The 27,394-nt window shown below is 41.2% G+C and overlaps 1 protein-coding gene across 1 annotated transcript; it reads right to left on the minus strand.

The window, feature by feature from the left end:
• Positions 1-19,252: 19,252 nt before the first annotated feature.
• cldn10a (claudin 10a) lies at positions 19,253-25,286 on the minus strand. The gene is made up of 5 exons (XM_060918186.1): positions 25,067-25,286; positions 23,546-23,707; positions 19,718-19,799; positions 19,522-19,626; positions 19,253-19,388 (listed from the first exon to the last, which is right to left on the minus strand). The coding sequence occupies exons 1-5, from the start codon at positions 25,284-25,286 to the stop codon at positions 19,253-19,255; spliced, it is 705 nt and encodes a 234-aa protein (XP_060774169.1).
• Between the last annotated feature and the right edge of the window lie 2,108 nt (positions 25,287-27,394).

Below are 27,394 nucleotides of genomic sequence, written 5' to 3' on the forward strand. Positions count from 1 at the left end.
TATTCTATACCACTGCTCTTCCCTATCACCCAATTTAGCCCCTGCTGCTATCCCTTGTGGTCCTATAATACAATTCCCTGTCTCACTGTTAAAAATCTTGTCATTCATAAGGTCTGCCCAAATCCCTTTATATGTTTCATCTGTACTAGCAGGATCATAATATAGAATACAGTGTAATGGATGGATCACCATAGTGAAGTCTGGTCTCATCTGTTATTGAAGGCATGGTCTTCATTCCTCAAAGTCTTTGCTCAGATGGTTCTCCATAAGTCTTAGCCAGTATACAGTGAGCAGAACAGGGGCTGCTTTTGTTGTTTTGTCAGTAATCAGAGCCATCTGCTAGTATTTGGGAAATTCTACTTGGATCCCATCAGCTATAACTTTTTCAGAAGTGCTACAGTAGCTCTTCTGTGGGATTAGACCATAAGGACTTGCCTTTGTGCCCCATGTGAATCAGTGAGCCTTGGCCATCCATGACCCTGTAGCCAGTTCACTGGTTGTCCTTCCTTGGACCACGTTTGCTAGGTACTAACCACTGCATACCAGGAACACCTCACAAGATGTGCCATTTTGGAAACCCAATCATCTAGCCATCACAATTTGGCCCTTGTCAAAGTCACTCAGATCTTTATGCTTGCCCATTTTTCCTGCTTCCAACACATCAATTTTGAGAACTGACTGTTCTCTTGCTGCCTAATATATCCCACCCCTTGAGAGGTGCCATTGTAACAACATAATCAATGTAATTCACTTTACCTGTCAGTGTTGTTAATTTTATGGCTGATCAATTTATGTTGATATGTTGCCTGTTGAGAACTTTGAGGAGCACAAGGGCACAAGTTAGTCAGAAATAATCAACAAAGACCTACATTGTGCAAACATTATGAAATAACATTCCTTTTATGTACAACTTTGTAAAAATACATTTACAAAAGTTCACAATGATGAATTAACCCAACCAATCTACATCATTGCTAATATATTATAATTGTAAGGTTTCAGAGACCGAGACCCAAATGCAGATCAGCTTGCCAGGTTTATTCTTTTAACACAGTCACAAGGTCAGGGCAGGTGAAAAGATTATGTTTCAATGCAGTCCTCAACATGTCCAAAAGCAAAAAGGCACAGAAGATCACTGTGGGCTTCGAGTTCAAAGATACTCAGTCAGTTCACAAAAAATCCAACAAAAATCCAGCAAAGCACAGAGGTTAGTAGTAGTACTTTCAGATTCAAAAAAAGTCATTGAGGCAGTCCACAAAAATCCATAAGAACAAAAACTCATGGACAACAGGATAATCTTCACAGGCAAAAACAGGTTCACAAACATCAGAGTCAAGGTCAGGCGATCAGAGACAGAGCAGAGAAATGACAGAGCTTAAGTAGCAGTCCAGCACACAGAATTAAACAGGAAACAGCTGACACTGATTACAATGGTGATTGAGTCAGGTGACAACGGTGAGGCACGAGGGGGGCGTGGCAGGAGACCAAAACAAAGGGCACATGGGACATCAAAACAAACACACAGTCAACACACCCGCAGTACTACAACTGTCCAGTGGGTGGCCAGCATTCAAGGCATTCAGACTCTAACAGTACCCCCCCCCCACGGACGCCTCCCGGCGTCCCCCGGGCAGACACGGAATGCTGACGGCGAAAGTCCCTGATAAGTGTGGGGTCCAATATATGCCGGGTTGGGACCCAGCACCTCTCCTCAGGGCCATAGCCCTCCCAATCGACGAGATACTGGAGCCCACAGCCCCGGCACCGAACGTCCACCAGCCGTCGGACAGTGTATGCCTCAGAGCCATCAATGAGGCAAGGGGGTGGGGGGGGGCTTGGGGGCAGGATGCATGGGACCGCACAGAAAGGGCTTGACCCTAGAGACGTGGAATGTGGGGTGGATATGGCGCAGGGGTAAGGGGAGCTTGAGCCAGATGGCTGTGGGGCTGATGACTTTGGCAATGGGGAAGGGGCCGATAAAACGTGCTGTGAGCTTGCGAGACTCCGTCTTCAGGGGCAGGTCTTGTGTGGAAAGTCATACGCGTTGTCCCTGGTGATACCAAGGGGCCCGGGACCGACACTTGTCAGCCTGGACCTTCATCCTGGCAGCAGAGCGAAGCAGGATGGAGCGGGTGCGCCTCCATGTTTGGTGGCACCGGTGGATGAAGGCTTCCACTGATGGAACCCCGACCTCCTTCTCCTGTTCCGGGAACAGTGGCGGCTGGTACCCCAAGGAGCACTCGAAGGGAGATCGACCCGTGGCAGAGGAGATGTGTGAATTGATTGCATACTCTGCCCATGGAAGCTGCTGGCTCCAGGAGGATGGGTTCTGGGATGCCATACAGCGTAGCACAGTCTCCAGCAACTGGTTCGCCCTCTCAGTCTGGCCATTGCTCTGCGGGTGAAAACCAGAAGATAAACACACAGAGGCACCAAGCAATTTACAGAAAGCCTTCCAGAATGCAGAAGTGAATTGGGGACCCCTGTCTGATACCACTTCTACAGGCAACCCATGTATGCGGAATACATGTTGGATCATCAGGTTAGCAGTGTCTTTGGCAGATGGAAGACCAGGCAGGGGAATGAAATGAACAGACTTTGAGAAACGATCCACAACAGTAAGAATGGTAGTGTTACCTTCTGATGGGGGCAGACCAGTCACGAAATCTAAGGAGATGTGGGACCATGGTCTTTGGGGCACAGACAGGGGTTGCAGCAGGCCAGCAGGGGGTTGAGTGGAGGTCTTGTTTTGGGCACAGACCTGGCAGGACCGGACAAAAGGTGGTAATGTCCTCCTTCATGGACGACCACCAAAATCTCCTCCCGATGAATGCTTGGGTTCGTCGGGGTCCAGGATGGCAGGACAACTTGGTGGAGTGACGCCACTGCAGCACCTGTGAGTGGACAGAGTTAGGAACATACAGACGGTTAGTGGGACATTGACTGGGGCCTGCTTCATCTGCTTGAGCAGCCTTCACAGCGGATTCCACATCAAACAGAGCTGCCCCCAAAATGCAGTGGGAAGGGAGGATGGTGTTAGAGTTTGGATTCATCTTGGACATGGGAAACTGTCGGGACAGAGCATCAGGCGTAACATTTTTATGACCAGGGCGGTAGGACAGGGTGAAGTTAAACCTGGAGAAGAATAGGGACCAGCGTGCTTGTCGGGGGTTGAGTCTCTTGGCTGAACTGATGTATTGCAGGTTCTTATGGTCAGTCCAGACCAAAAATGGCAGCGGGGCGCCCTCCAACCAGTGCTGCCACTCCTCCAGGGCTAACTTCACTGCAAGCAGCTCCCTGTTCCCCATGTCATAGTTCTGTTCTGTTGGTGGCAGACGGTGAGAGAAGGCACATGGGTGTATGCGATTATCTTTAGCAGCGCCACACCCATGTCCACAAGTAACCAATAAAATGAGAACAACACAAACCAAATAAACCAATACCCATAAAGTTGACACCATAATGAAAAGCAAAAAATAAAGTATTTATGGCTTCTACATTCCGGCCCCTAATTATGCTTTAGGTCATAATTACAAAACAACCAAATATGTAGGAGACAAAAAAGCACTAATAACCAATATTCAACCACTATTAGTTACTATTATTGGATCTAGAACTCCTGAGAATAATATTTTAAATGCCCCTTTTCTTTAAATTGTGTTACTCTTTTGTTATTTGTTATCCATACAGCTCATCAGTCCTCTGCTTCCTGAAGCAGACATATTTTAGTGATGGGTCTCTCCAAGAATCCAGTTTTGACACGAACTCTGCGAACATGTCCTCTTCTGTCTTGATCCACTTCCACAATTTTTCCAGTGAGCCATGAATTGCGTGGAGCAGTGTCATCCACAACGATAACAAGGTCTCCAGAGATGAAATTCCATTTGATGGCCTGCCACTTCTGCCACTCCTGAAGTAGAGGTAAGTATTCTTTCACCCATCGCCTCCAGAACAAGTCGGACATGTACTTAACCTGTCTCCAACGCCGACGGGCGTACACGTCTTCCTTCTGGAATACCCCTGGTGGTAATGACGGTTTGCATTTGAGCAGCAAGAGATGGTTGGGCGTCAGTGCTTCCAGGTCATTCAAATCAGTTGAGGCTTTCGTAATGGGGCGGCTGTTAATGATGGCTTCGACCTCACAAAAGACTGTGTGGAGGCCCTCTTCATCAAGGCTCTGTGTTCGCAAGACAGAATTCAAAGCTTTCCTGACAGACCTTATCAGCCGCTCCCACACTCCACCATGATGAGACCCAGCAGGAGGATTGAATGTCCATTTCATGCCTTTCTGGAGGAGGTAGTCACTGATCTGGACATGATTCCATCTCCCTATTGCCTCTCTCCTTGTCAGGGGCCTGTCCCGTAGCGTTCTCTTAAACCCAAAAGAGTCTGATTGAACGCACCATTGAACTCCCAGGGCTCTTTCCACTGGTAAGTTTTCACTGTCCAAGTCCAGATCTTTAACTTCAAGAGATCTATCTTCTTGAGGTATAGCAGCAAGCACCTTGCGACTATCGCTGATCCACTTAGTGAGCTGAAATCCTCCTTTATTACAGAGTGTGCACAGCTCCTGATAGAGAGTAAGAGCCTCTTCTTCAGTGCCAATTGATGCCAAACAGTCGTCAACATAAAAATTGTTAAGGACAGTGTCCACAGTCGTTTGACTGAAGAGGCCTTGATTATCTTCAGCACACTTTGAGGGCAAAAGATGCACAGCTAGGAGACGATGTGGCTCCAAACAGATGGACGACCATTCTATGTTCCACCAGATCTTGATCATGTTCTCCATCTGGCCACCATAGAAAACGTAACAGATCAGAGTTTGTTTTTGGTACTCTGACCTGATGAAACATAGCTGTGATGTCTGCCATGAGAACAATTAGCTCCCTTCGGGACCTGCTGATAACACCGACCAATGAGCTGGTGAGATCTGGGCCTTGAAGAAGTTGGGCGTTTAAAGATGTGCCCTGGAAAGCTGCTGCACAATCAAAAACGACTTTCAGCTTCTTCTTTTTAGGGTGGTACCACACCCTTCCATCACTACGGCCTAGATCCTCTGGGGGCACTCTCAGCATAGCCCTTTGCCATCATGTCACTCATGAAATCTGTATCATGAGTGTGGAACAGACTGTCCTTCGTGAACCTCCTTTTGAGGCTCAAGGCACGCTGCACTGCCATATTCCTGTTGTTGGGCAGCTTTATGTCTGCTTTCCTCAAGGGCAAGCCGATGCTGTAATGCCCATCAACCAACTTGACTGACTCATTAACAGACTCCATGAACTGACTGTCTTCTCTGGATAAGCCTGGCTGCTCATCTTGAACACATTCGGGGAAGTCAGCCTTTGCCTGCTGCTCCCACAGATCATCAAGTGTGACGATGGAAATCCTGCTGACCGTGGCTGCTCGTTCAACACAGGTGGAGTCATCAGTGCAGTCCCCCCTCAGTGGACCATTCACAGTCCATCCCAATATGGTCTTCACTGCGTAAGGGCCACTATCTGCACCTCGAATGACCTTCCAAGGTTCCAAGGCCCTAGGGACATTCGTCCCAATGAGCAGGTCCACTTCAGAGTCGATCTCCGTTAGCTTCACATCCTTCACATATGTCCATTTGAGAAGGTCTTCCTGCCTTGGAATGTTGCCTTGATGGACAGGCATGCATTTCTGTGTGAAGAGCTCTGGTAGTGCACAGAAACAGTCCATGTCCAGTCCAGCTACCTCCAGGTTCATCACAATATGGCTACTGACAACTTTCTCCTGACCCATTGTCCTGAGCAGGATGCCAGTTTTCCTTCCAATAACGTTCAGCCTATTCATGAGGCGTTCTGTGCAGAATGAAGCAGAACTCCAGGATCTAGGAAGGCATGTTATGACTACTTCATTCCCTTTCCTAGACTTCACCTGGAAGGCAAGATGGCAAGTATACAATCACGATCTCCGGCCCCAGTAAGCCCGCTGGATTGTACAGAGATTGGACCACTGCCACTGGCCCCTCCACTGTCTCCCTTGCCTCCTTGATTCATCTTTGCTGAACCAGGTTCTGACTCCTTTGAGAGGATGTGTAACAAGGTAGGATGCCTCATATTGCACACCTTACAGAAAAGACGTTTTGTGCAGTCTTTACTTCTGTGCCCAATGCACAAGCAGCCATAGCACACACCGTTTTCCTTCAAGAAAGACATCTTGTCACTGTGTGCTTTCCTTTCCAATGAAAAGCATAGGTCCAAGGTATGCCCTGCTCCACAAAACAAGCAACTCTTTGTGACAGGTGAGGCATCAACTTTCCTAACATCACACGTTGACTTCTTGACATGGCATTGTGAGCCTTTATCCATAGGAGCAATGGTAGTAGCAAAACTACTTCCTTTAGGTTTAGCAGAGTAAGGTTGGGATTTAATATGTTTCACCACTCTTCTTACAGCACCTGGAGGATCATGTAACGTTAGATCTCCAAACAGTGGGTCACTTGCTATTTTAACTTGCTTCTCCACAAACTCAACAATGTCATGAAAGGAAGCTCTGCGTCTTGACGTTTCCTGTAAATTACAAGCAACTTCCCTCCATCTCTCCCTGAGCTTGTATGGTGACTTCTTAATCACTGTTTGCATGTTACTTGGCATATCCAGTTCCAAACTGAATTTAATTCCTCTCATTGCGTTATTACATTGCCTTAAGAAGATGCTGTATGCTTGAAGTGCTTTCACGTCTTCAGATTTTATAACTGGCCAGGCAAGTATCTTTCCCATGTAGGCAACGGCTATCTTCATGGGATTACCAAACTGCTCCTGTAGCAGTGACTTGGCCTTCGTGTATCCCTCCTCCTCATGCATATACTCACAGCCTTGCACCAGCTCTTGAGGCTGCCCTCTAGTGTATTGCTCGAGAAAATACAGGTGATCTCTGGCACTGTAGGTCTTTTGCTCAATGTTGTGTTCGAATGACCTCATAAATGTTTGAAACTGCAATGGGTCTCCATCAAATGTTTGCATGTCCCGCTTTGGGAGTAAAGAGTGGTACTGCTGCTCGACTAGCATTGATGTGATTTCATTTTGTTTCTCTAGGACTGCTGCCAGATATTTAGGCTCAGAACTTTGCATTCCAGATGTAGCTTGGTGATGTTTAAACTGAAGCTGTGGATGGGCTGAAGGCAGGTAAGTAGACATGACTTGTGAATGTGGTACCATGTTTACTGTGAGAGTTGGTGGCTGAACAGATGGTGTGGCCTGTGATTGTTTCACTTTGGGCCTAGCACCCAGCAAGTGGTCTCCTGCTGCAGTATAACATGATTGTTGCACTGATGCCTTTGGAATGAATGTCTCAGCTTCCACATTTAACGGACAAAGATTAACCTTCTTTCTTTCTCTTTCCAGGTAAGAATTCATCCCATTTGTTTTGCTCCTGCTAACATCAGATGGACAAGAGTCAAACACTGAGGACATTCAATTTAGCTGCAGATGCAGCAATATCCATTTCCAAATCCAACCGTTCCTTCGTTTTCCTAAGTAGTTGTTCTTCCTCTTACAATACATGCTTATCGTGCAACAGTTTTTGACAAGCCATGAGTGCAGCCATTTCCGCTTTGGCTTTAATGCCTGCTGAATGGGTGGGTGAGGTATTAGGTCGTTTTGAAGTATTGAATCGGTTTGAAATATTAGAAATGCTGTCACTTGGTTTTACATCGTCCAGTTGTTTAGCAGAATCTTCCATTGCATCAGGATTTCCAGTATTCTTATTGCATTCAGACAAATGAACATCAGATGCAGCATATTCATTGGCAGGTGCATTCTCATGTTGTGTAATTCCAATGAGTGAGTGCTCTGCATGATCTTGGGCTATACCAGATTGGCCAGTCACAGAGAGCCATTTTGTTACTTTTTCAATAAAGGACACATTGTGCACATGTACATTTGTGAACCAGGCATGTTGTTTTTCCTGCTCCTCCTGGGGAAGCATTGGCATGACAGTTTTATGGAGCTGGGTTGCATCTTTAAAAAGTGCATGACAATTTTCAAGATGAGATTGTATGGCTTTTACATTTTGTTCATTTTGGTTTTCCATAAGGTCATTTATTATTTTCGCTAAACCTTTTAGTTTGTTAATTTTTGTTTGTCTTTCCTTTTGAATACCTTCAAGTTTAAGTGCAAATGCTTTGGCAGTTGGTTTAACTTGTCTTTTGTCTAAACCTTCATTTTGAACTATGCTGTCTTTAAGATTTAACCCTGCATTTAACCCTGCAGTACTCATTTTCGTTCAATTAAATGATCATACATTGATTACCATAACACCATAACATCAATTCAAACAACACTCATAAGCAACAGCAGCAAGCAATTAGACTGTAAGTAAAACCATAAGCCCACAGTAGTTCACCACGTTAATAATTCACAGCAGCAAGAAAATGAAATGTTAGGGCAACAGCATTAGCAAAGTGTAATATGCAACAATGTCCATAATTCCCAGCAGCGAGCAATTAAAATGTTCAATAATGAAACACCATGCGCGACGTTTGCAGCCAATTCACAGCAGCAATCAAAATGTTCCGTAGGACAACACTGGCAAGACGCAATGTGCAACAATGTTCATAATCCACAGTAGCAGGTAATTGAAATGTTCATAAGCAACACCACGAAATTCGCATCAGTCTTATAATCCCATACGATTCAGTCAAAGAGTCTTTATACCTCAATTCCAGCGACGAGGCTATAATGACGAACGCATTAATCCAGCAGACGGAAACACCGAACGCAGTTGAGCTAATTCACCACACTGATAGTCATTAACTTTGCAATACCTTGATTCCAGCGACGAGGTTTTGATGAAACGCTGCAGGAGTTATCCAGGTTGTAGCTCAGGAAGCGAATTTAATTCCAATGATGAGGCTTTGATGAAACGCTGCAGTAGTTACCGCCGCAACAATCCAGGAAGTGAAACATGAATGAATCAAAATGTGCCGCCGACAGGAACGTAGAACCAGCTTCTCCAATAGTCTTGTAGCACAGTAGATGGAGCGATGACATCAACAACTACGTGGCCAGCTTCTTCCAATTGCAGTATAATACGATGATCTCTTCCATAAACTCGGCAACAAAGTTCAAATGTTCGCTTTATGAGTGACCCCTTTTGTGTACAAATATTGCGGCTACCAGATCCAACTAACCAAATGTTCAGAAGCCACGGTGGGCTAAGCAGGGGAAACAATTGTCTTACGTGCACTCAATGATCCAATGTCCACACAATTACTCCCGTTTCTGTAGTTTATTGCTTTCCATTTCATTTAGACTCCAGTAGTCTTTCCAAGTGCAAGGCAGAGCAAAAACATCAAAACGAACAGAAGTTTTAGGTGAGTCCGTGCTATGTGCGGTACACAAAAGATAGCCCTCCCCATGCTCACCCCACGCCAAACTGAACTGAAGCACAGGTGTCAGGTAAGGCTAATTAAGGCTCCCAATTGCGCATCGCACATGCCCAGCGCCACACCCATGTCCAAAAGTAACCAATAAAATGAAAACAACACAAACCAAATAAACCAATACCCATAAAGTTGACACCATAATGAAAAGCAAAAAATAAGAAAGTATTTATGGCTCCTACAGGGCGGATGATGCCTGCAGCGAGGGACTCTTGAATATACTTGTTCATAGCTTCCGTCTCAGGCCGTGACAGGGAGTACAAACAACCTCTAGGGGGAGTTGTGCCGGGAAGGAGGTTAATAGCGCAATCATAGGGGCAGTGAGGGGGTAAGGAAGAGGCTTTGGACTTACTGAATACAGGCTTGAGGTCCATATAGTCCGGAGGAACGCCTGACAGATCTGGAAACTCCTCGTTGACATCGGAGACAGGTTTCGACAGAGTCTGGGCCTGGAGGAGACAGTTTGAGTGGCAAAATGGGCTCCAACCCATAATACCCCTCCCTACCCAGTCAATATGTGGTGCTCCATGCTGTTTGAGACAAGCCCTCAGGCGATCTGGATCTGCTAGGTCCATCCTGCTCTGATCGCACTGTAAGGTTCAAGAGACCGAGACCCAAATGCAGATCAGCTTGGCAGGTTTATTCTTTTAACACAGTCACAAGGTCAGGGCAGGTGAAAAGATTATGTTTCAATGCAGTCCTCAACACGTCCAAAAGCAAAAAGGCACAGAAGATCACTGTGGGCTTCAAGTTCAAAGATACTGTCAGTTCACAAAAAAATCCAACAAAAATCCAGCAAAGCACAGAGGTTAGTAGTAGTACTTTCTAGGGCTGTCCCCAACCAAGGATTTTCTTGGTCGACCAGTGGTCGTGCATTCACTCCGACTAATCGACTAATCGCCCCCCCCCAAGAATGCAGTCGCCAGTTATCAGAAATAAAATGCGCCGTGACCGTCATGTAACTTTCCATCTGGTTAGATGTCCATATATCCGTTGTGAAACTGAGTGCTTTGCAGTTTTCGATCTTGCCCTGAAGTGTTTGTTTTGTAGAGTTGTATTTGCTCGTAACCGCGTGCATCACTGTGTCACGTCTTGGCAGGCTGTATCCTGGCTCGAGGTATTCAATTAGATTTTTAAATCCCTCACCACTGATGATATTCACAGGTCGCATGTCCAGCGCGATGAAATCAGCTATTTTGTCAGTTATGTCTCTCTTCCTTTTTTCAGATAGAGAAGGTTTCATTACGAGCTTTTGCTGAGTCAGTGATGAGGATGATGTGGAGGAGGCTGGCTCATCGCAATAAAGTGGATGTGCCTGTAGAGAGATTGTAAAACAGTGAGCTGGATAATTTAGCTTTACCAGTAGCCAGTAACCAGTAGGCCTACGTATTGCAATCAAACTTCAGGTTGCAAGGGGTAGGCTAGCTAGGCTAGTAGGCTACTTACATGGTTGAGGTGGTAAAGCATGTTCGTCGTGGAAGAATGAAAGGCGAATGTTTTTTTGCAAATTCTGCATGTAACCCTCTTTGGGTCATCTTTGTTCTTTTCGAAATGATCCCATATTTTAGAGCTCCTTCCAGACATGCTGTCTGCCCGTGTTAAAAAAAATCACCAACAGTAAATTAGTGTCACGACTTCCTTTATCATGCCCGTCAAATTAAAAGCCCTTCAGCCCTTTGACAAGACGCGGCTTTTTTCCCTGTGACCAATCGACCAATGGAATTTTGGTCGGCCAGTAATTTTTTGGTCGACCAACGATTAATCGATTGTTTGCCGTCAGGCCTAGTACTTTCAGATTCAAAAAAGTCATTGAGGCAGTCCACAAAAATCCATAAGAACAAAAACTCATGGACAACAGGATAATCTTCACAGGCAAAAACAGGTTCACAAACATCAGAGTCAAGGTCAGGCGATCAGAGACAGAGCAGAGAAATGACAGAGCTTAAGTAGCAGTCCAGCACACAGAATTAAACAGGAAACAGCTGACACTGATTACAATGGTGATTGAGTCAGGTGACAAAGGTGAGGCATGAGGGGGGCGTGGCAGGAGACCAAAACAAAGGGCACATGGGACATCAAAACAAACACACAGTCAACACACCTGCAGTACTACAACTGTCCAGTGGGTGGCCAGAGTTCAAGGCATTCAGACTCTAACAATAATAGCCGAATTACAATCATTCAGTAGGCCTATACTTTAATTTATTAGAAATGTAATTCTCGTTTAGAAGCTTCTATGAAATCACAAGATCCTTTTATGCCCAACTTTGTCAAAATACATTTCCAAAAATGTTTACAATAATGAATGAACCACATGCAATTAATCTTATATAATTTCACAACCACTAGTAAATTTTAAGAGCATGGGCTAAAAGGAGTAAACAATACTAAACAGTATCCTGAACAGTAAAATTACCTTGCCAGCAAATATAACTTGCCACAATGTTCACACCTTCTAATTAAATGTTTTCTCTATTTCTATTAATTAAAAGACACTTCATGTCTTAAAGTAATGATGGACTGTCATTTCTCTTTACTCAGTTGCGTGATTCTTGACATAATATGGATTACTACAGTTGTGAAATAGGGCTTTTTACTGTATTTATCTTTTGCAATTTATTTTTTATTACTAATTAACTTTTAAAAAGACACACTTGTTAATTGAAAAGCATTGCAGGTGACTACCTCATGAAGTTGGTTAAGTTAATGCTAATAGTGTACAAAGCGCCATCAAGGTAAGTGGTAGCTACTTTGAAGAATCTAAAATATGAAACATAATTTGTTTTTCTACAACCCCGATTCAAAAAAAGTTGGGAAAAAGTACAAATTGTTAATAAAAACGGAATGCAATGATGTGGAAGTTTCAAAATTCCATATTTTATTCAGAATAGAACATAGATGACATATCAAATATTTAAACTGAGAAAATGTATCATTTAAAAAGAAAAATTAGGTGATTTTAAATTTCATGACAACAACACATCTCAAAAAAATTGGGACAAATGGGGACATCCTCCCCAACAGACTGGTGGACAAACTAACAGGCATTGGCATACCATACTCCACCTGTCTTTGGATTAAGAACTTTTTAACAGAGCGCACACAGCGAGTGTGTGTAGGTCATCACACCTCCAGGGCCCTCAGCCTCAGCACTGGCTCGCCGCAGGGCTGTGTGTTAAGTCCTCTGCTGTACACACTCTACACCCATGACTGCTCCCCTGCCTATCTCAGTAACACCATAGTGAAATTTGCTGATGACATCACAGTAGTTGGACTTATCTCAAGGGGGGGATGAGTCTGCCTACAGAGATGAAGTGGAGCGTTTGGTGGGGTGGTGTAGAGCCAATAACCTGCTCCTAAACATAGCCAAGACCAAGGAGCTGGTCGTGGATTTTAGGAGGAGGAGGACTGCCATCCAGCCACTGGTGATTGAGGGGGTCTGTGTGGAGAGGGTGTCTGATTTCCGCTTTCTGGGAGTCAACATCAAGGAGGACATGACCTGGGGCGTCAACACCACTGGGCTAGTAAAGAAGGCACAGCAGAGACTTTATTTCCTCAGAGTACTCAGGAAAAATAACATCTGTCAGAGGCTGCTTGTGTCCTTCTACCGCTGCTCAGTGGAGAGTATACTAACATACTGCCTCTGTGTGTGGTTCCCAGGCTGCACTGTAGCACAGAGGAAAGAGCTCCAGGGGGTCATAAAGGCAGCACAGAACATCGTCGGCTGCCCTCTTCCCTCTCTGGAAGACCTGTACCGCACCCGCTGCCTAAAAAAGGCCAGTTCCATTCTGAGAGACATATCACATCCAGGCCACAACCTGTTTGAACTGCTGCCATCTGGCAGGAGATACAGGTCCATGAAAACCAGGACAAACAGACTGAAAAATAGCTTTTATCCAGCAGCTATTACTGCACTTAATTATGCTATTAAAGTATAGTTTTATATCTACAGCATGAATGTGGAAGTGTACGGCTGTGATATGTGTGGGTGGGTGGGTGAGGTTTGAGTAGTATGTATTTGTGTGTGAGAGGTTTTGAGTATTCTTTTAATATCTTTTAATTTTCTCTTGTCTTTATTTTAATTATTTATTGCTTCACCGAACAATTACTGCTTAATTTTGTTGTACTTGTTACAATGACAAATAAAAGATATTCGTATTCGTATATTCATACAAGGCCATGTTTACCACTGTGAGACATCCCCTTTTCTCTTTACAACAGTCTGTAAACATCTGGAGACTGAGGAGACAAGTTGCTCAAGTTTAGGGATAGGAATGTTAACCCATTCTTGTCTAATGTAGGATTCTAGTTGCTCAACTGTCTTAGGTCTTTTTTGTCGTATCTTCCATTTTATGATGCGCCAAATGTTTTCTATGGGTGAAAGATCTGGACGGCAGGCTGGCCAGTTCCGTACCCAGACCCTTCTTCTATGCAGGTATGATGCTGTAACTGATGCAGTATGTGGTTTGGCATTGTCATGTTGGAAAATGCAAGGTCTTCCCTGAAAGAGACGTCATCTGGATGGGAGCATATGTTGCTCTAGAACCTGGATATACCTTTCAGCATTGATGGTGTCTTTCCAGATGTGTAAGCTGCCCATGCCACACACACTAATGCAACCCCATACCATCAGAGATGCAGGCTTCCGAACTGAGCGCTGATAACATCTTGGGTCGTCTTTCTCCTCTTTAGTCCAAATGACACGGCGTCCCTGATTTCCATAAAGAACTTCAAATTTTGATTCATCTGACCACAGAACAGTTTTCCACTTTGCCACAGTCCATTTTAAATGAGCCTTGGCCCAGAGAAGATGTCTGCGCTTCTGGATCATGTTTAGATATGGCTTCTTCTTTGAACTATAGAGTTTTAGCTGGCAACGGCGGATGGCACGGTGAATTGTGTTCACAGGTAATGTTCTCTGGAAATATTCCTGAGCCCATTTTGTGATTTCCAATACAGAAGCATGCCTGTATGTGATGCAGTGCCGTCTAAGGGCCCAAAGATCACGGGCACCCAGTATGGTTTTCCGGCCTTGACCCTTACGCACAGAGATTCTTCCAGATTCTCTGAATCTTTTGATTATATTATGCACTGTAGATGATGATATGTTCAAACTCTTTGCAATTTTACACTGTCGAACTCCTTTCTGATATTGCCCCACTATTTGTCGGCGCAGAATTAGGGGGATTGGTGATCCTCTTCCCATCTTTACTTCTGAGAGCCACTGCCACTCCAAGATGCTCTTTTTATACCCAGTCATGTTAATGACCTATTGCCAATTGACCTAATGAGTTGCAATTTGGTCCTCCAGCTGTTCCTTTTTTGTACCTTTAACTTTTCCAGTGGCGGCACGGTGGTGTAGTGGTTAGCGCTGTCGCCTCACAGCAAGAAGGTCCGGGTTTGAGCCCCGTGGCCGGCGAGGGCCTTTCTGTGCGGAGTTTACATGTTCTCCCTGTGTCTGCGTGGGTTTCCTCCGGGTGCTCCGGTTTCCCCCACAGTCCAAAGACATGCAGGTTAGGTTAACTGGTGACTCTAAATTGACCGTAGGTGTGAATGTGAGTGTGAATGGTTGTCTGCGTCTATGTGTCAGCCCTGTGATGACCTGGCGACTTGTCCAGGGTGTACCCCGCCTTTCGCCCGTAGTCAGCTGGGATAGGCTCCAGCTTGCCTGCGACCCTGTAGAACAGGATAAAGTGGCTAGAGATAATGAGAATGGGATGAGAACTTTTCCAGCTTCTTATTGCCCCTGTCCCAACTTTTTTGAGATGTGTTGCTGTCATGAAACTTCAAATGAGCCAATATTTGGCATGAAATTTCAAAATGTCTCACTTTCGACATCTGATATGTTGTCTATGTTCTATTGTGAATACAATATCAGTTTTTGAGATTTGTAAATTATTGCATTCTGTTTTTATTTACAATCTGTACTTTGTCCCAACGTTTTTGGAATCGGGTTGTAATACATTTTTGTTTACTACATAATTCCCCATATGTTCCATATTTATTTCACAATTTTGATGTCTTCAGTATTGTTCTATAATGTAGAAAATAGCCAAAATAAAGAAAAAAAAAACAATGAATGAGTCGGTGTGTCCAAAGTTTTGACTAGCATTGTATACAAAAATGTCAGAAGTAGAGTTTTTTATTAAAAGTATAATGGATTTTATTACTGTATATTACATAACTAAACACAACAGTAGTGTACTTTATTAGACAACATAACTGAACACTACAGTAATAACTAAACACAACAATCAGTACTGAAATACTCAAAACAGAAATGTGGTTGGAAAGAAAGGCCATGCTGCCAGTCTAGCAGGGCTGTGGAACACACAAGAAATCTTTTGAGAAACAGGGTTAAAGTCTAGGGTTTCCATTGATCATAAGGTGGAGACAGATGGTAGGTCCTGAAAAATAGGTGACTCAGCAGATCTAATTTCTGCTTCTAGACAGCATGTTCCAGAGTAAATGAGGTATGCAATAGGAAATAACATCATAAATGTCTGTCATCAATTCACTTGGTTATCAGGTCTCAATTCAGCAAAGGGCACATCCATTAAAGACAGTAGACTCATTCCATCTTCATTATATGAGTCATTCCACCGAATCGGTGCCATTTCCGTCCCGAGAAAATTATATGTATAAATGCACATAAAAATGTACTTTAAAATACATTTCCTTATTACGCAGAATGTCCTGCACATTGATCTGATTTCAAATTTAAGATATATAATTGTAAGGATTAATAAAAACTACCTAAAACACTGAAAAATAGCATATGTTACCTGTCCCCGCACGCTATACTTAACTATGAAATATTATGATTAAAATCCTTCAGAAACAGTATTTCTTTTGCACTGTTGTGTGACTCCATATCCTATCCATGGTTTAAATATATTTTTCATAAGAAATCCACAATATCTTAGTTAAAATACACATTTTAGTCGTGTCCCTGGGTTTTCACTCAGTCCTGTTATCCAAACATATTACCCCATCTGACAAATTTGGAACATTCCATAAATCACATGCTCAACAGGAAGACCAAAAGACCAAAAGTTAGTTCTCTCATTTACTTTTCTGTATATTTGATGATTTTTTAACTTTGACTGATAAGGTCAATGTCATCATACTGTCCTGTTACTTAAATTATTTCTTAGATGATATTTGTTTATTTAAAAAATACAGATTTTTGGTAAATCACTAGAATGTGCTAAGTGTGGTCAATGCTATTAGCGATGATGCCATGTGGCTTAATTCCATGTATTAGCTAATCCTAGGCTAAAATCTCAGTCCTGTTACTTTCAGAGTTTTGGTAACAGGACTGAAAAAAATGCATCCATCTTTGACTTCCAAACCTTGTAATGTAGCCTGAGGTTGACCAATACACATTTTGAATAGTTAAATATGTGTATTATTATAATCAGTGTTGATAAGATAAAACAAATTAAGTTTAATTTGGGAGTGGTACAACAAGCAAATGGCACCCATTCGGTGGAATGTCCCATATGCTGCATTTTATTTTCAATTTTTCCCATCATTTCCCATCCCTCCCAAAAATTTACAAAGAAAGCTTCAGTAACTCCAAACCGAGCAGTCTATGCAAACTCTTTAATATCTGTAATCATCAAAGTTAGATAATTAGATAGTACCTATTAGATTAGCTGTTAGAAATATTAATGTACAAAATGCCTCAAGAGCATTTTCACTTTACTATATTCTTGTTTTAGTGACAATCCATGGTAGTTATATATGGTTATCTCTGGTAGTTTCCCTTAGTGATTACACTTACACTGTGAAAAGTGATTTGTTTTAACTTAAAAAAAAAGTTAGTAACTGGGCTGCCTTAAAATTTTGAATTCATTGAAACTTATACACAGTAATAAGTTTGCACAATATTTTGATTGCCTCATTACTATATGAGTTTCAATGAACTCAAAATTTTAAGGTAGCCCAGTTACTAACTTTTTAATTTAAAACAAAAAATATTTTTTCACAGTGTAAGTGTAATCACTAAGGGAAACTACCACAGATAACCAAATATAACTACCATGGAGCATCACTAAAACAAGAAGATAGTAAATTGAAAATGCTCTTGAGGCATTTTGTACTTAAGCATTAGTATTTCTAATAGCTAATCTACTAAGTACTAACTATTTACATTTTCATACCTGTGTACTTTTTAGATGTTTACATTTATTAAAGAGTTTGCATAGACTGCTAGGTCTGGAGTTACTGAAGCTTTCTTTGTAAATTTTTGGGAGGGATGGGAAATGACTGGGGAACAGTGAAAATAAAATGCAGCACATAATGAAGATGGAACGAGTCTGCTGTCTTTAATGGATGTGCCTTTTGCTGAATTGAGACCTGCACTCAAAAAAATAAAACATTGGATTTACTTAACCGAGTTATGGCAACCGGTCCAACGAAACTGTGTTAATTTAGATGTACTGAATACAGTTATGTGTTGAAAAACTCAACAAAACTGTATTCAATACATCTAAATTAACACAGTTTCGTGAGACCGGTTGCCATAACTCGGTTAAGTAAATCCAATGTTTTTTTTTTTTTTTTGAGTGTGATAACCAAGTGAATTGATGACATTCAATTCATGATTCATTTCATGATTCAGGGCAGCGATTCAATTTCAGGACAGCGAATCAATTCATGATTCAATTCATGAGTCAAGACAGAGATTCGGTTCAATCTCGAGAACTGCGACACTGATGATGAAGGGTGCCTTTTTTTTTTTAACTTCAGCTCGAGCCGACCAAAGATCAACTCGAGTAAGTGTAAATATTTCTTCTATTTCTGATGAGCAGATCTGCGTGCACTGTAGTGCATACACAGGAAAAATGACTGCACAGTTTTTTTTTTCCCAGAGTTAAAAGTATTTTCCTCAAAATAGTTAATTTAGCTCTATTTTGAGTTTAGAGAGTAAAATTTGGAGTTGGAGTGGGAGCAAAATTACACAGCAATTTTGTAACAGAGTAACACAGTTGGTTGTGGCTCTGAACTGAGTAAAATAGTACAAGAGTTAATTTCAAGACACAGTGAATAGAGTCAAATACCAGATAAATGAAGCTGTTGTAAATATCAGTTTTAGAACTGCGTTGGAATGTGTGAAAAAAAAAAAAAACATTACCTTACCCATTGTGACTTGACCTGATGGGATTAAGAGTTAATCTGATGAGATTAAGAGTTGGCAGTGGGAGGGGTTTTCCCTCTCCTCCTCCTTGAATGAATGGAATTTTTTTACCCTTCTCATTGAATACCCCTCCCACTGCCAACCCTTTATCCCAAAACAGTAGGACATAATTGTTTTTGATGGCCAGTCCAAATCATTGGAGCAGATTTAAGTTTTTGTGCTTGATACATTCCTCAGACTAAACAGATTCACCTCAAGTGACCAAAACGGTTTGACAGAATGGGTAAGGTCATGCCCCCCCCCCCCCCCCCCCCAAAAAAAAAAAAAAAATCCAACGCAGTTATAAAACTGCTTTTTAGAACATCTTCATTTGTCTGTGATTTTTTTAAAAGTACAATCATGACATACATACTACATAGATATTATTGTAGCTGAATTTGTGCTAAATACAAAAAAAGTCATATGACTTTAAAAATACTGCTTAGATTTGTTGAAATTGATAAAATCAGAGCATGCCAAAATCATAAGAGTGCCAGAAAATACCCTCAGACCCCAGAGGGTTAAAGTTAAAACATTTTTTTAAACACAGTGTATGGTTGTGCATAAAACCTGTCTGTCTTACAACTTGTAATATAGATATTTGCTCTTATTGGCTGTATCGGTGTCAGTTTTTTACAGAATTTTCCTGTGGAGGTGCATTACACATAAGCATTCCTCCCAAATGATCTCACAGTGTAGCCTTGATCTGCTGTATCTTTTTCAGAACTTACAGGACTGTTGGCCTTTTTGCTTCGAGTTGTCATGAAAGAGCTGACTCCAGTGTAGGTGTATTCTCTTTAAATTTGGAGAGAATAATCAATTACCATCTATAACAGACTTATAATATAATAAATTGAAAGAAACTCATTAATGTTAATACTTTATATTTAATTAAATATTTTAATATCTGATATAAATCATTATATACCTCATGCTGAAGCCCTCGGTCATTGAGAAGCAGAAAATACTGCCCCCCAGAAAGCAAAGGACAGATCCTGCCCATCCAATAAACAATGCAGCCCCCAGCTCAAACCTGGACAGATAATAAGAATTAGGCTACTATAATCTGATTGAAGAATTGTTTTAAACAAACAAAGTTAAATATCCTTGCTACAGTTACTTACTTTTGTGCCACAAATAATGGGTCAAAAAACTCAGAAGTTATTCTGTGAGCATATAGTGAACATGTTGTCAATGAACAGATACCTGTGAAGAAAAAAAAAAAGTGAGAGATAGGCCAAAACACATTATATTTTGCCTTCCTATATAGCAAGTTACAATTCATTACTTGGGTTAAATCATGCATCATTAATGCTACTCAGTATAAATCTGAGAGAAATACTTCAGTAGAGTATTCAGTTACAATACTGAATACTTTGGTTGTAACTGTTTTACCAGGAAGAACCAAATAAATTAACATTTTCAAATTTACATTTAATCACACATTAACACACCTATGGATTACATATTGCTCTTGGTAGTTATACAACAAGGTAGATGAATTCTCGAGTCAGGAGATTATGCATTAATTTTCCATTACCGCATGGCTCTGACAGTAGTTCCAACTGTAAACAGTATAGATATTATATTAATTAATATATATTAATATACAACATGAGTGTAAATCGTTGTTTGTCTCTGTGTAGCCCTGTAATAGATTGGTGACCTGCTCAGGGTGTACCCTGCCTGTAACCTGAGGTCAGCTGGTATTGGCTCTAGCTTCCCTATGACACTAATGGTGAAGCAGGATAGATAAAGAATGGATGGATATTAATGCACTAGTTCAGATACTTTATCCTTTCTATAGTAACAGCCCATGCACAGGGTTTGTATGGCAGATGCTCCATATACTCCATATCAAAAGAGAGTAAAAAAAGAGAGGCTGGTGAGGAAACTATTGTTTATAGCTACTATAACATAAGCAAGAAGAGCAACTAACTTGTTTTATAGACATTCCACAATATTAAATGTAAGTATAAACAGTTAAAAGTGAAATATGCCATTCATGAATAAACTAACAGTTTTAATAGTTGTCAAATCTCTGTGCTATAAGCAGAATAACATATTTCAGGCCATGCTGTTATACAAAAATTATCCACTTTAGGGTGGTAATGGCATACCTCCCCAGCATGGATTATTTTCAAATAACAGCATAGACCATTGTGTGTTATTTTGAACTAACTAATAATGACCACTGGGTGGCAGCTGGAGATATGTATAAGCAAATAATGTGTCATGACGCACACACTCTTGGGGGGGGGGGGGGGGGGGGGGGGGACTCTTTAAAGGTTGAATGGATAATTGTGCAAAAGAGTTATATTGACTGCTGACATCACTTTGAAATTACAACCATCGTACTCAAATTATAGAAAGAAAATAAATTATTAATTTAAAAAAGTAAATTAGAAAATGCTTAAAGCATATATGCAGAACCATGGCCTCACATTTTGTTTATAAATGCCTTGAGACCTCAAGAATAGCAAAGGAATAGTTTTAAGTGTTAACAATAAATCTAATATAGTAATTCTTATGAATAAAGTGATTCATATAGGTAGCAGTCTGAGTGAATGACCTTGACATCCATAACGTCACAGCAGGAAGTCTATCGGTCTCATCGCCATTTCCACTATACTAAAACACAGAGATGACTGCAACTCCGATCCTCCATTTTGAGCTAATTTATTGCCATGTCACGTAGATGTGTTGCTGGCGGGTGCAGCAACATGACAGAATGTGGATTTACGTTGCATTCATGGTCCAAGAATGTCCAAACTGCAAAGATTTGGACACGTTTTGGGAGAAGTTCGTGGGCACATTGGGTGCCAACAAAGTGGTCTTGTCTCTGCTCTGCATATTTACTGAAGACTCATACAAGACCTCTGATCTGTTGAGGAGCGTTGGCTATAAGCCCGTATTGAAAGAGGGTGCAATACCAACAATTAAAGGAAAAGAAAACTACAAGAAAAGGAAAGGGTTTTTATTTTTTTAAAAAGGAAAGTAAGTTCAGTTTCACCAGTTCTCCCGAGTGTGAGCTGAAGGTTGTTGCTAAAACCCGGGACGGAACGGGATGTGGCATCACTCGGGCAGTGACCTCCCCGCGGTTGTTGCTAAAACCGGTGACGTCCCTTCCTGGGTTTTAGTAATTGCCTGAGCCGAGCAGTAAGGGCGGAGTACTCAGTAATGGAGAAAATGGAGAATGAGTGGGCCAGCCATCTGATTTCTCTGCTAGATATGCTTGCCTCAGCAGCAATATCTCACCCTTACGTGGAAGAAGCGAATGAACGGAGAACTGAACGAACAACTGAAAGTCAGATTGTTTCAAAACAATCGGCCACAAGATCGGCCTTCAAGAAGCAAGAACACAGACGGGTAAGAAGCGACTCTCATTTGGATACAAAACAACAAAAACAACAACACGTTGTTTACCTGCATTTAGATTAATACATGTAACTTGTATTGTGTGTTTAAGTTACCGGTATAAGATTATTTAATTTGCTTCAGAATGTGATTGTCTCAGTTCATCTGATTATTTAATTAGCCTTTTACATTTTATCAGTGAAAATGCATGCATGCACATGTATGTTGCACAAGTTATAACACCTATCCTGTTTTAATGAGAGTCAACCCACAATCAATGAAGTCAAATCAGTCTGAGTTGAGCAAGTTGGTAATGGTATGTTTTACTTTCACCATAAATTTTTATTTATATGACTTTGGTCTATAGCTGTCAAAGGCTGAGGCCTTCAAACCGGTTACTGCTGTGACGTCATACACTCAAGGCTGGCTGGCTCAGCGGGGCAGCTCAAATGCCAACTTTGCGGTCGATTTTAACTCTCAAAAAAATTTTTTTTAAATTCCCATTTATGCAGCATACAAGAGTCAAGGATGGAGATACTATCCACTCAGAAATTTATTTAAAAATAAAGGTTCTGCGTATCTCCTTTAAAGCCCTCATGCCATTAGCATGGATGCTAGCTAACTCGTTTGTTTGATATTTCTATGTTAATTTGTTAATTCTGTGCTTTAAAAAAACCCCTTCTATTAATCAATTAAGAGCAAAATGCAATTGTCAGCAAAGAAAATTAGATATTGTCCTTGAAATGGGTTAAATGCAGGGTTTTTTTTTTAGTTTAAATGTTTAAAAAAATGTTTAATTTTAAAAGTTACACAAGCTAAATGTCACCCCAATCATAGAATAACCAAAAATCTTGAAACTCAGAATTTCCAAATTCTGACTGGGGGGGGAAAAAAACAAAAACAAAACCTCTCAACTTCCTACTCAAAGTTTGGAAACCCAGAGGCAAGTATATTACATCATATCATCATGTAACCATAGATGCAGTAAGGGGTTTCACACTCTAACATTCATTTGCCAGCTCCCCTACTAAAAGAGGTTGAATGTGTACCCTCTTTTAGAGCACATTTCACTGTGCCCCCCCCCTCCCCAAATTTCTGAGTTGAAGGGTATCCAATTCTTAATGAATCCTTGAAGGGATATGTTCCCCCAAGAGTACAGTAATAATTTACGGTTTTATGTAATAATTGTACTATGAAATTAACTATACAGTTTCAATAAGGCCCATTTTACATTTGATTTTATATAATTCAATATATTCATTCATATGTTCATATTTAACGAATCTTGAATTTCAACAAATGCAAATTTCTTATTCCAATTAATTTAGAAAATAATAATTTTTATCTTTTTATCTCGGCATTTTTTTTAGGTCACACTAATCTTTTGATTTTTGTCCTTGAGCTTTTTTATTCAAAGTTATGATGTAAATTACACAACTTAATTTTGCAGATTAATCTTTTGTTTCTGCTCATGACAATGTAAATGTATATTATCTATTGTCTTATGTTGGTAAAGAATAGGTTCCTAACCCTGGGTGTATCAATTGTAGTGAGTATAACAGTAGTATAAAGGTAGTAGAGGTCTAGACAATTACCACTGAGGATAAAATGTAGTCCAGAGAGGCAGGTAATCCTGGCCTTTGTAGTCTCAGGGCCACCTATCCTTGTGCATTTCATTCCGACTAAGGCCAGAATGGCTCCAAAGAAACCCAGGCACACTGCAGAGATCATTAGCCCACGGCACACCTGTATATAAGCTGCACAACCAGGACAACAGATGCTTGAATTCACTGAGGTTTTCAATGTACATCTTAAAATCAAAGTAATGGTTGATCAATAATATAAAGTAGGTCAGAGATGCCAGTCAGTCCCACAGCTTTTTTAACAACCTGAAGATAAAGTGTTAGAAATTGACTCTGGTAATGTAAAGAGTGAGAAAAAACAACAACGAGGCATTTAGAAATTGCTTCACTACCTGGCCAAAAGTATGTGGACACTCCGACCATCTGACACCCATAGGTGGGCCTTCTCCAAACTGGTAACAAAAAAGGACAAATTTCTAGAATGTCTTTTTAGGCTATAGCATTACCCTTTCCCTTCACTGGAATTAAGGGGCCTAGACCAAACCTGTTCAAGCATGAAAATGCCACTATGCAATTGAAGTCCACATGGTTTGCCAGGGTTGATGTGGAAGAATTCAAGTGGCTTGCACAGAGGCCTGACCTTAACCCCACTGAACACCTTTGGAATGAACTGGAATGGCATTGTGCCCCAGGCCATCTCACCCAACATCAGTGCCCAACCTTGCTAATGCTCTTGTGGCTGAATGAGCAAATCCCCACATCCATGATCCAGAATTAGTGCAAAGCTTTCCCAGAAGAGTATTTATAAGAGTATTATAACAGCAAAGTAGGAATTATATCTGGAATGGGATGTTCAAAAAGCACATATGAGACTGGTCAGGTGTCCACAAACTTTTGGCCATAGTGTTTCAGTGCATATCAACATGTACACTGAGATTAAGAGTTTATAGTGTTTATTTACCCATGTTGCCAATTTATTGAAGGTAATTTTTAGTGCAAGTGATCTTGTACAATTTCCAGAAATTGTACTTTGGTATGTCAACACCACAGACTGGAAAGTCCTTCATGTTCTAATCGGGTTTCTTTAAGTGCATTTGGTACAATTTAGCCTTGGCACAGTGATGAGCCTTTCTAAATGATGCATTAAGCTATTTGGCCCTGGTTATTTTGCTGGAAGAGGACATTACTCAAGCCAACACCACATTAAAGCAATCTGATACATTGCTTCTCTTTTTTTATTAACAAATTTTGTCATCATCTCTTCCTGAGAGGAAAACATAAAATTAAACAGAGTCTCTCAAGAGGTTAACATCTCACTACAAGTCTATATACTGTAAGTACACATAAATCCAAAGTAATTTTAATGTATACACATTACTTTATCCCCTTTGGGCATAAGGAAAAATGCTATGCTTCATGCTAGGGAACTTCACATGTACAATTGTACACATTATGTCTGAAGGGGATAAACTCTGTACAAATCATTTTCTCTAGCAGTGAAAAGAAAGGTCATTAAAAGAGCAAATAACAAACCATCTAAAGCCAGCATGGAAGGGAAGTCCTTGCAGTTGGAGATTCCAGTCGAGTCTGTTACACATGTCTTCCAGAGATTGGACCAAAAGGTTGCTGTAGTGATGACGGTTCCATCTATGGAAGACACTTTCCAGTAGTCAGTGGGCAGTGTGGAGGAAATCAGAACCCAGCCTGTTATGCTAAGTAGAAAAGCAACAATCTCCATAACCATTTTTCCCATAGTTTTCCCAGACTGAAGAGTTCAAATATGAAAATAACCAGATCACTTGAAATTAGTGATTCAATAGTGCTAGTCAAAAGTTATTATAGGAAGCCGTATTCAAGAATGGTTATGATCACTACATGTTAAGATATCTTCAGTCTTTCCAGTATGTGGTTCAGGAGGATGTGTTGTGGACTGGAGTTGTCTAGCACTGGGTCCACTTTTGGTTGCATTATATACAACAGGGAGGGCTTTGTTCTGAACCCTTTTCAACAACTGACCAATAGTGTTTTTTTTTTTTTTTTATTATCCACAGTAACCTTCCATTTCACCACAACACAGTGACACACACACACACACACACACACACACACACACACACACTCTCTCTCTCTCTCTCTCTCTCTCTCTCTCTCTCTCTCTCGTGCTCTCTCTCTCTCACTCTCTCTCTCGCCATAAGAATGATTTGAAGAGAAAGTATAAGCCATGAAAGGTCAGCAGATGAGGATATTAGATGTTGTTTTTGGAAGGGTCTGAAATAAAAAATAAATAAACTTTATATGACAATATTTTGAAAACATATTACAAAAAAAAGATGTTAATTTTGGAGCAATGCAAAACTTTGTGGGTCTTCTTGGGAAAGCATTTATAGGTTAGCTTTATAACTAATAGTAATATTAAGTGTTTTAACTCCACAACTGTAATTTGTTAATCAAAATAGTGTAGCAAGAGTGTGAATGTTTCTGTATTTGGATGTTTACATTTTATCATCAATTAATATCAGTCTTCTGTGCTGATGCATTAACCAGGGTTGGGGGATTACACCTATGCAAAAATGTGCAGACCAGTTTGCTGATGATATATAGTACCTCTTAGGCTCAAAATAACTTGTGCTGCAAAGCTTTATTCATTCAAGTTAATGATGTATTTTCGTGTGTGGTATGGTGGTGCAGTGGGTAGCAGCCTCACAGCTCCAGGGCCCTTGGTTCAATGTTCTCCTCTTGTTGGTTTTCTAATAGATTCTTTCTGGACTCCTCTCAGATACTAAGCCATGCTGGTAGGTGGATTGGCTACTGTAAACATGTGTACATGTTATGCCTTTTCTGTGAATTGGCATTCTATCCATGTGTTCCTGGTTTGCACCTGAGTTCCTAGGATAGGTTCTGGATCTGCTGCGACTCTGACCAAAAAAAGGGGATACTGTAGATGAAAGATTTCCTTTCATGTATTTAATTTCTTTTCATGTATTTATATTTTAAGGAAAATATTTGTTTCAGAAGTTTGTATGTATACAGTTAGTTAGTGAAGACCAAAATTTCCTTCAATAGTCTGTATTCAATTCAACAATAAAAATCAGTAATTTTATGACTTTTTTTTTTAACTATTGTAACACTGTCAAACAAAAGCCTCTCCTGTCCATCCTCACAAGACTGAGAATTAGTGGCCCAGCATGGCAGAGATTTGCTTCATACCTGAGGGAGACCATATAATCACATAGGTTTTCATAACACTGCTATGCTGATAACACCAAACTCATCCTCTCTTTTCCTCTCTGAGACATTCATGTTTCTGCACACTTTAGCATATGTCATGCATATTTCATCATGGATGGCAGCTCAGCACCTGAAACTAAATCCCAGCAAGACTGAGCTGCTGTATATCTTTGGAGATGCACCCTGTAATGTCTCCCTGATACAGTGGACACTGAAACACAGGCAGGTGGGTTCAAGCTCACTTTTGGTTTTGATTTCCAAACCAGGAATCAAACAAAACACGCTTTTCAGCAGACTTCACAGATTTCCAATGTCCCAACGCATAGGTGTGATTTCAGCCAGGGGAAGGGACACTCACTTTCTGCTGCTCTCCCCTCTTATTGCTCTCACTGCATACAAACACACACAGACAGCACATTAATTCACAGCAGGTGCTTCCACTTTGCCACTCACCTTCCCCAGCCTCAGTCTCCATTCACAAACCAGCGCTTGACCATGCACCCACTGCCACACACCCCCACCGCCTGTCTCAGGCCAGGGAGCCATCTGGCCTGCAGCTGACTCCCCACCCTGCCAGGAGAGGTGGTCCGCTACCACCATCTGTGCCTCCGGCCTGTGGACCACTTCAAACTT

Source organism: Neoarius graeffei, chromosome 4 (genome assembly GCF_027579695.1).
Source record: "Neoarius graeffei isolate fNeoGra1 chromosome 4, fNeoGra1.pri, whole genome shotgun sequence".
Classification (NCBI taxonomy): Eukaryota; Metazoa; Chordata; class Actinopteri; order Siluriformes; family Ariidae; genus Neoarius; species Neoarius graeffei.

What these genes read in the sequence shown, in the direction of transcription:
- cldn10a (XM_060918186.1), bottom strand. Translation starts at nt 25,286, where the DNA reads ATGGGAAAAATGGTTATGGAGATTGTTGCTTTTCTACTTAGCATAACA. An exon ending in TTCCATGCTGGCTTTAGATG is followed by an intron (nt 23,708 to 25,066) that starts GTTTGTTATTTG and finishes CTGGTTGTGCAG; the next exon opens with CTTATATACAGGTGTGCCGT. An exon ending in ACTACATTTTATCCTCAGTG is followed by an intron (nt 19,800 to 23,545) that starts GTAATTGTCTAG and finishes TTTTCTTCACAG; the next exon opens with GTATCTGTTCATTGACAACA.